This window comes from Takifugu flavidus, chromosome 5 (assembly GCF_003711565.1).
Source record: "Takifugu flavidus isolate HTHZ2018 chromosome 5, ASM371156v2, whole genome shotgun sequence".
Classification (NCBI taxonomy): Eukaryota; Metazoa; Chordata; class Actinopteri; order Tetraodontiformes; family Tetraodontidae; genus Takifugu; species Takifugu flavidus.
In genome coordinates, this window is record NC_079524.1 from 17,549,556 (window position 1) to 17,559,279 (window position 9,724).

The 9,724-nt window shown below is 50.3% G+C and overlaps 1 protein-coding gene across 1 annotated transcript in view; it reads right to left on the reverse strand.

The window, feature by feature from the left end:
- LOC130525735 (nuclear receptor subfamily 6 group A member 1-A-like) overlaps window positions 1-7,439 on the reverse strand; it is a 34,541-nt gene extending 27,102 nt beyond the window's left edge. Inside the window, exons 1-2 of the mRNA XM_057032826.1 lie at window positions 6,717-7,439; window positions 673-717 (exon numbers count right to left, since the gene is read on the reverse strand). Coding sequence (XP_056888806.1) covers window positions 673-717; window positions 6,717-6,768 — 97 coding nt within the window. The 5' untranslated portion in view covers window positions 6,769-7,439. The remainder of the gene's footprint in view (window positions 1-672; window positions 718-6,716) is intronic.
- Window positions 7,440-9,724: the final 2,285 nt, after the last annotated feature.

Sequence of the window (9,724 nt, forward strand, 5' to 3'; positions counted from 1 at the left end):
CTATAGGAACAAATGTATATATAGTCCTTCTCCAGCTCTTTTACAGAGGGGTGTTCCTGTCCACACAGTCACGGCGAGGTCAGCTCTTCCTGAACTAAGTGCAACCTCTGACCCCCACAGGTCCACCTGGCCCTGCAGAGGAGTTCTGCCTGAACTTCAACTGAACCTGGACCTCAACATTCTCAACAGGAGCCGCAACTGAACACACTCAAATGTAGCGCTGCAGCTTTAGCTTGTAGAGCAGCTAAACTGGAAATCCAAAACACACACACACACACACACACACACAGGTCTGATAAGCCCCATCAAATAGTGAAAGACTATATTAAGCAGGTTACAACATTTGATTTCAGCCGTTGAACAATCAGAACTTGCTTTAACCAACAGGAGATAGAAGGAGATGCTCAGGAGACACACGTTTAAACCAAAACCGACCCGATGAAGGGTCCTTCTGCTCCCACTTATTATCTCCTCTTTACTGCTCCTCTAAACATGCTAACAAGCACCAGCATGTGCAGCAACTCTGGTTTGATCAAATAATCAAGACAAAGTGAGTAAATACCTGAAAATGGGGAAGAAGAGGAGCTCAAAAGAGACGTTTAGATTCTTCTGAGGACCGTGTGTGTGTGTGTGTGTGTGTGTGTGTGTGTGTATGTGTGAGTGAGGACTCACCCGTGTTGTCTTTGTGTTCTGACTCCAGCTCATCAATATAAAAACCTGGATAGAAAAAAAGTCTCAGATCACCAACAATAATTCACATTCAAGGATTTCAAATATCCAAAATTTGTGTGTGTGTGTGTGTGTGTGTGTGTGGGGGGGGGGGGGGGGGGCACTTTACCCCCCACCCACAGCAGCAGCCAAGGCCATCTGTGGCACTGGGGACACACACTTGTCTTCTCACTTACAAGAGACCCAACCAGCTCCATGACTGGCTGTCGGTGCCTCAGATCACTTCATGTGTGTGTGTATCAGCAGCTGGAGACCCCTGACCCAGCACACGCCAGCTGCCCCCACACCCTGGCCCAGCATATGTTCCCCCGAGTCCCTGGAGCATAGACCACACACACACACACGCACACACGCACACACGCACGCACGCACGCACGCACGCACGCACACACGCACACACACACGCACGCACACACACACGCACGCACACACGCACACACACGCACGCACGCACACACGCACACACGCACACACCACACACGCACACACGCACACACACACACACACACACACACTCTAATAGAGTATTACATGAACCTGACTGTGCTTGTTTGAACTTTCTGACAGTAAAAAAGCTGAAACCCAAGCAGAGAAAAGAAATGAAACAATTGTTGTGACTGAACTGTTCTGCTCTGGTTGGACCTGCTGGACCAGCACCAGCACCGTGCAACAGGTCCAGAGACTCAGAGGCTGTTGATGGAGGATCTTCATAGTGACCACGATCCCTAACCCTAACGATGGTGTTGGAGGTAGTCTAGTGCTCCCCAGTCATGGACCAGTCCTGACCAGTCATGGACCAGTGCTCCCCAGTCATGGACCAGTCCTGCCCAGTTATGGACCAGCACTCCCCAGTCATGGACCAGCGCTCCCCCGTCATGGACCAGTCCTCCCCAGTCATGGACCAGTCCTCCCCAGTCATGGACCAGCGCTCCCCAGTCATGGACCAGCGCTCCCCCGTCATGGACCAGTCCTGCCCAGTTATGGACCAGTCCTCCCCAGTCATGGACCAGCGCTCCCCAGTCATGGACCAGCACTCCCCAGTCATGGACCAGTGCTCCCCAGTCATGGACCAGTCCTCCCCAGTCATGGACCAGTGCTCCCCAGTCATGGACCAGTCCTCCCCCGTCATGGACCAGTCCTCCCCAGTCATGGACCAGTCCTGCCCAGTCATGGACCAGTGCTCTCCAGTCATGGACCAGTGCTCCCCAGTCATGGACCAGTCCTCCCCCGTCATGGACCAGTCCTCCCCAGTCATGGACCAGTCCTCCCCAGTCATGGACCAGCGCTCCCCCGTCATGGACCAGTCCTCCCCAGTCATGGACCAGTCCTCCCCAGTCATGGACCAGTCCTCCCCAGTCATGGACCAGTGCTCCCCAGTCATGGACCAGTCCTCCCCCGTCATGGACCAGTCTCCCCAGTCATGGACCAGTGCTCCCCCGTCATGGACCAGTGCTCCCCCGTCATGGACCAGTCTCCCCAGTCATGGACCAGTGCTCCCCAGTCATGGACCAGTCCTCCCCAGTATGGTCTAAAGCTCCTGTTGGGTTGTTAACCACCGTGATTGTGGGGAAAGAGCTAATGAAAGATCAGATCCTCTGGACATGATTTACTGGACCTCATGACAGAACACACAATCACAACTAGAGTGAACTAAACTTCTTAAATCATCTCATCAATCCTTCCTTTTGACTGGGGCTGTTGGAGGAACTCTGGAGGAGCCACAGCAGGAACTCAAAAAGCAAATTCATTATCTTCGCATGTAACAACATGTTTGAACTTTCCTGACTCCAGAAGATCAGGATGGGAGCACACAAGAATTCACATTCCAGAAGAGCCAGATGGTCAAAGTAGCTGGTGATTGGAGCTACCCTATCTCTGATGTCCTCAACCTGAAGGTTCCCACTGAGATGCTGGTCCAGATGGTTGTGGTTCCGCATGAGCAGTGAAGTGCAACGGCAACGTCATCTGAGCAGTCTGGCCTCCATCACGCTCCTTTCTGAGCCCCGGCCAGAACATCTCATCAGATGTCCTCAGACACTGAGCTGCTCATTACACCCTCACACAGTCTGGAGGTCCAACACACAATGGTGGACCTTCTATGAGGTGTAGATGGAGGTTCACCAAGTTCAGGCTCTTATTGGCTGTATATTTTGTGAAGATGTTCCACTGAATTCTTGAAGAACAGGTATTGAATAAAAATGCCTGATCTGCTGTGTCCCCAGTAGATGGTTGGTCCCATCTGAGGAGCTCGTAGGAACACCTACAGCACCAACATCAAGATCCAACTGGCTACAGAGCTGCTGTTACACACCTGGACACACACTTACATGAGCTCAGGCTCCTTCAGATATTTGTTTACTGAGCATGACCAGGGGTCAGGGGTCAGGGGTCAGGGTCTCTGTCCCCTCACAACACTCAAAGAAGTCGTCTCATCTAGAATGCCAAGAGTTTGAGAACATCACCATTAGAGCTATTACTGCTGTTATTACTGCTATTACACATACCCCCGAAGACCCCCAGGGCTATCGTACGGTCTCCATGACAACCAAGTTCAGCGTTAAATGATTAATTCTTTCAGTTTCTAAACATCCACCACAGCAGATTCTTGATGCTTCTGCAGGATCAAGTGGATCAAGCTGTAAATACCAACCCAGAGTCACGTGGAGGTCAGCTCATCAGCCCACCGTCCTGGGTCAGCCCACCGACCGGGGTCAGCCCACCGACCTGGGTCAGCCCACCGTCCTGGGTCAGCCCACCGACCGGGGTCAGCCCACCGACCGGGGTCAGCCCACCGACCGGGGTCACCATCGCACACGTGAACGGGCGAATGAGGCTAAAGACGTTTGTGTACTACAAGATGAGTCGATCTGATTTTCTTTACATCATCAGATGGAATGTACGTAAAAATCCAACATGGACACTTTACAGCTTCTTACGTCCTTTACTATGTGACAAGATGTCTGTCTGTCTGCCTGCCTGCCTTTCTGTCTGTCTGTCTGTCTGTCTGTCTGTCTGTCTGTCTGTCTGTCTGCCTGTCTGTCTGTCTGTCTGCTTGCCTGCCTGTCTGTCTGTCTGTTTGTCTGCCTGCCTGCGTGCCTGTCTGTCTGTCTGCCTGCCTGTCTGTCTGCCTGTCTGTCTGTTTGTCTGCCTGCCTGCCTGCGTGCCTGTCTGCCTGTCTGCCTGTCTGTCTGACTGTCTGCCTGTCTGTCTGTCTGTCTGTCTGCCTGCCTGCCTGCCTGCCTGCCTGCCTGCCTGCCTGCCTGCCTGCCTGCCTGCCTGCCTGTCTGTCTGTCTGTCTGTCTGTCTGCCTGCCTGCCTGCCTGCCTGTCTGTCTGCCTGCCTCTTTTATTCCCAACATTCCTATTAGAACCTGAACACGGGCCATTCTCTGTTGCTCATCATGACTAAACATTGATGGTTGCTTAGTAACAGTAGGACCAGGAGGAAGGTCACTGAGAAGACCCTCCTGAAGCATCATCCTCATCCTCACGTACACCTTTGTCTTCCAATATTGTGATTGATGTATTCAATCATTTGATGTCCTGATGATGTTTCATGCATTTATTCCACCACAAAGAAAAACACACTTGAAAAACACTAAATTTGAAAGGAGCAGAAAGAAGAAAATATCTTCTATTTTATCTTTTCTGACACTTTTTTACAAGTAATATAAATTTTCTTTTAAGCATTTCAATTGAAATAAATCTAATATGATTTAAACCTTTGAGGTAAGAGACTTTGCTTCATAAATAAAAGTAAATGTGGATATACTGTATATGTTATTGCATCGGCTTATTTATTTAGTGTAACTCTGCCTCGTTCAACCTGGCATTTTAATGTACGTCACAGCTCACTCACCAGGTTTATCCTACATGTGGCTGCCTCAACCCTGACCCTGGATGGTTGTCCATCAGAGGGGGCGTGTGCCTAGCAACGGTTGCTATCAACCAGACAAAGATCAAACAGGGCTGAGGTCACTGAGACTGGAACCATTCAGGAACAAAGCAGCACTGAAGATCTTTACATTTACCTCAACCTCAAGTTTACACGTGGATATGATGGAGAACTCCAACAATCGGTTCCACAGAAGGACGAGTCATGGCTAGGGTTAGTTAGGGTTAATTAGAGTTAGTTAGGTTTAGTTAGGGTTAGTTAGAGTTGGGGTTAGGGTTAGACTAAGTTGCTGTTCCATCCTGATCACTTCACTAACCCTCTTCAGGATCAGCTCCCACAGCTGCTTTTGGCACCTTGAGTCCATCTGGTGCAGGTAAGAAAATACTGAGGAGCAGCAGGATGCTGACAGGGTCTCCTACCACAAGACATCCCTAACCCCCCTAACCACCTCTAACCCCCCTAACCACCTCTAACCACCCCAACAGGAGGAGGAGAGGAGCTCAAAGGTGGATAAATAAATATCATACATATTAAAATAGATGCATGAAGCTAAATGTGGGAGGGTTTTTTAAGGTGTCAAAATTCATTTGTGTGTGTGTGTGTGTGTGTGTGTGTGTGTGTGTGTGTGTGTGTGTGTGTGTGTGTGTGTGTGTGTATAGTCCCGCTCCTCTCCCTGGGCTGGCAGGGGTCCATTTTGCCCTCCCTCCCTCCCTCTGGTTGCTCCATGAGGCAGCACAGACCCTTGAGTCAGGCTGACAAAGCATTTTCTCTCTGGAGTCAAACCCCCAAGAGCCAAACATGCCCCCCCCACACACACACAATCACACCACTACACACATACTATACTATACACCACATCTGAAAGCACACTAGTCCATACACAAACTATATACACACACACACACACACACACACATACATATATACTGTATATATGGAGAGAGAAAAAGAGAAAGCAAAAGAGAGAGAGAGAGAGAGAGAGAGAGAGAGAGAGAGAGAGAGAGAGAGATGTATAGATATGTATAGACAGATAGGTGTATAGATCGCTACAGCCTTTAGTGTCAATCACTGATCAGGCATGAAGCCACTTATAGCCTGAGGATCTTCTCCAAGTTCAAAAGTTCACCTTTTACGATCTTCCTGAGCCTGACTGACCACCAACACCAGTTAAAAACATTCCTCATTTGCACCCAAGAACCAGTTCCAGCTGGTCAGGGTGCATGTATGTAACCCATAGTTCACCATCACAAACTAACTAGTAAATGATATAAACAGGTGATATTAATGATGTTAGTTTATGAGGTTTGGGTGTTCATCAATGACACCAGTGTGTGTGTGTGTGTGTGTGTGTTTGTGTGGTCATGTACAACAACAACAACAACAATAATACCCCCCTCCCCCTCCAACTGTGAAGCAAAAACACAGATTAAACTCTGCTGACCAGTGAAGAAGGTTCCTGGGATACAAGAACCCTTCAGGGTTCCTGGAGAACCTCCAAACCTCGATGTCTCCACATCAGCATCAAAAAGCCCGACCTAGTCTCTTCAAACCCTGATCCACCAAGCAGAGTTCTGTGGTTCTGTGTTCCACCTCCAGCAGCAGGTGCTGCAGAACCTGGACCAGGTGATTGAGGCGCCTGCAGTGATGCACAGCTGGACTCTCAGCTCTTAATGGGCCCCCCTCCCCACATGCTTCGCTCTCATTGTCTGCTCTTGTGGAATCAACACCGAGTATCCAAAACTGCAGATCCTTTAGTCACAAAGGTGGAAAAGTTTGCAGAGAAATGTTCGCAAACACTCCAAATATGTCAGAAATGTGGTTGCAGGAACGCAGCAGAGAAGTAGCGCTGGTTCCTAATGTGGCCAAACTCATCACCGCTGACAAGATTTAAGTGGTTCCACTAAGCGTTTCTACAACCCGACCCAGCTCGAACTTCAACCACCTACATATTCCTCTCATTCTAACCCCCCACAAGTCCTCTGACCCATTCCCCCCCCCCCGGACTAAGTTTGCAAACTTGTGTCGGTGCTGCTGGCCCAGGGTGCGCGTCTCTGTGGCCACCCTGCAGCGTGTTGGACCAGCGCTGAACTCACCGTGAACGGGGCCGCCGCAGTCGAGCCCACTAGTCCGCTTCTCTACCTCCATCCTCCGACATGGGCCGATATCGAGCCGAGTGTCCGGGTCACGCACTAGCCCGCACAGGCCTGCGGTGCTGCAGAGGGGCAGATGACAGCCTGGCTGCAGAGACGCCGCGGCGGTTTGGTCGCTGTGGTCCCGCCGCCTCCAGCCTCCGGGCCGGGAGGTCCACACCCCCAGCGCTGCTGCCTTCACGGCCGGACCAGGACTGTAGGAAACGCCAGCTTCGTGGCTTAACCTGCCCTTCCGTGATCGTGCACGCTGAAATGGTTCAGTGGTTAAATTCCCCGAATTCTAGAGTGGTAATAAGAAATAAACGGAATTCAAGTTTTCTGAAGAATTCAACCGCTCACTCATTGTCCGAGACACTGTACTTTACTTTCTTTACGGTTCTAATTCGATTACTTCAGTCTTGTTAAATTAAACGCGAACGTATTCATTGTACGTCAGATTCAGACATTACTGCTAAACTTTCATTTCTTCTTTTCTTGTTTCGACATTTATCTCCTCTCTTGAGAATATTTGAAACCCTCCTAGTTTCCATTTGGATAAATATTTAAGTTTTCTGCTCTGCACCTTTTAAGGAAACGTTGAAAGTTAATGAACCTTAGACAGAATCTGCTCTACTTGTGAAAGTTTGCTGTATGTTTAGTTGTCATTCAATTAAATTTGTCTGAACATTTCACTTTTTAAGGTTGTCATAGCTGCGATTGCATTTGTGATCAAAGGAAGTCAAGAAAGAAATACCAGAATTTTCAATTATAATCAAAACAATTCTTTATGTTTTGGGATTCAATCAGATGCTAATGAATCTAAAATTTGGATGAGATAGAAAGTATAGAGGAGAAGTGGAGAAGGAGCCAGGCAGCAGCGGAAGATCCCCCGAATGTTGCGTCCAGGATCGTTCCATGTTGCTAAACCACCAGAATGGGACCTAGCTGGAGGACCACCAGGTGAAGATGCTAGCACTGCATGGACGGTGAGGCTGGAGATGTGCTGAGAGGGCCGACGTTAACAAAGTATCCATCTGTAAAGGGCGGCTTTGGTTCGTTTCCATTCTAAGAAGGATGGAATTCCCAAAGGGGCCACATTTAATCAGTGTGCGCAGCAGCCTGAAGGAACCGTAGAGTCCTTCATCACAGCTCTGCCTGGATTAGCTGCTCACTGCACTGATGGGGTTACCTGCTGGGGTTAGCTGCTGGGGTTACGTGATGGGTTACCTTCTCTGGTTACTTGCTGGGGTTAGCTGCTGGGGTTACCTGCTGGGGTTAGCTGCTGGGGTTACGTGATGGGTTACCTTCTGGGGTTACCTGCTGGGGTTAGCTGCTGGGGTTACGTGATGGGTTACCTTCTCTGGTTACTTGCTGGGGTTAGCTGCTGGGGTTACCTGATGGGGTTACCTTCTGGGGTTAGCTGCTGGGGTTACCTGATGGGGTTACCTTCTGGGGTTACCTGCTGGGATTAGCTGCTGGGGTTACCTGATGGGGTTACCTTCTGGGGTTAGCTGCTGGGGTTAGCTGCTGGGGTTACCTGCTAGGGTTACCTGCTGGGGTTACCTGCTGGGGTTACCTGCTAGGGTTACCTGCTGGGGTTACCTGCTAGGGTTACCTGCTAGGGTTACCTGCTGGGGTTACCTGCTGGGGTTACCTGCTAGGGTTACCTGCTAGGGTTACCTGCTGGGGTTAGCTGCTGGGGTTAGCTGCAGGGGTTACCTGCTAGAGTTACCTGCTGGGGTTAGCTGCAGGGGTTACCTGCTAGAGTTACCTGCTAGGGTTACCTGCTGGGGTAACCTGCTTTAAAACAGCTTCAGCTTGTGCTAACAACATCACCATGGAGACAGGAAAACAACCATAGCCCGAGCTGTGTGGCGGTCTTGGCCTCCTACTCAGGCCTCTTCCACTCCTGGGTGAAGTGAAGCAGATAGAACACATGGGGGTCATCGAGGACCCCACTGACTGGTGGACTGGGATGGTGGTGGGACCAAAGAAATCTGGTGCTCTCTGCATCTGTGCCACCTTCATAAGAACGAAGACATATGCAGAGAAAAATGGATCCTGTCTTCTGTGGAGCACTGGGGGCCAGAGAAGCAGGCAGCCTCTGGGCGATTGCCTCTTCTGTTGGACTGGGACCAGTCCTGCGGCAGAAGACGACACCCGTGGCTTCCAGTTCGATGACGCCGTCAGAGCAGCGATGTGCCCAGGTGGAGACAGAGGTGCTGCTTCAGCTGCTTCACTCTCAGCAGGTCATTTGAGCAGGAAACTAACCATAAACCAACATGCAAGATGGTCTCACATGTCCCTGGCAAAAACCTATGGACACACACGTGCCAGCCTGCTAGAGGACCTACCTGTCAGTGGAGACTATCTGAGCAACCTTCACGAGCATCTGAAAGCTGACAGCACAGTGGTGGAGCAGAGCCAGATGAAGCGGAACTAACGGTGCATGATGGACTGCACCAAAAGCTCAGTGTGGTGGCCTGGACTCAGGAACCAACTATCATGGTGCGAGATGAACCTGCAGAGGACCAAGGTCCCGGGAGCTGTTCTGGTAGTAGGGGGCAGGTGCCTGAGCACCTTCAGGGCACTGCTGGGCTACCCTTGAGCAAGGTGCTGAACCCACAATTGCTTACATAGGGCCCTGTGATGGATATCTGGGGGGGAGAACTTCAACACCCTCCCCATGACCATAAAGGGATCAAGCAGTCAGGAAAATGAAACGAATAATTCCCTTAGACCTGCAGAGACAAAGGTTGTTTACCCTTTGTTCTCAATGAAAGGGAGATGTGGAATTAAGCATGTGCCTGTGATGATAGGATGTGACCATGGGCGGCATCCACTAAAGAGAGCTAGCTTAGCTACATAGCCTGAATGTTCTTTCATCCTGATCCGCGTCCTGTTTGTGTTCCACCACCAGATGTCACTATGCACATTGTGGAGGAGCTCCTGTAGTCCAGGAGAGGACGGTG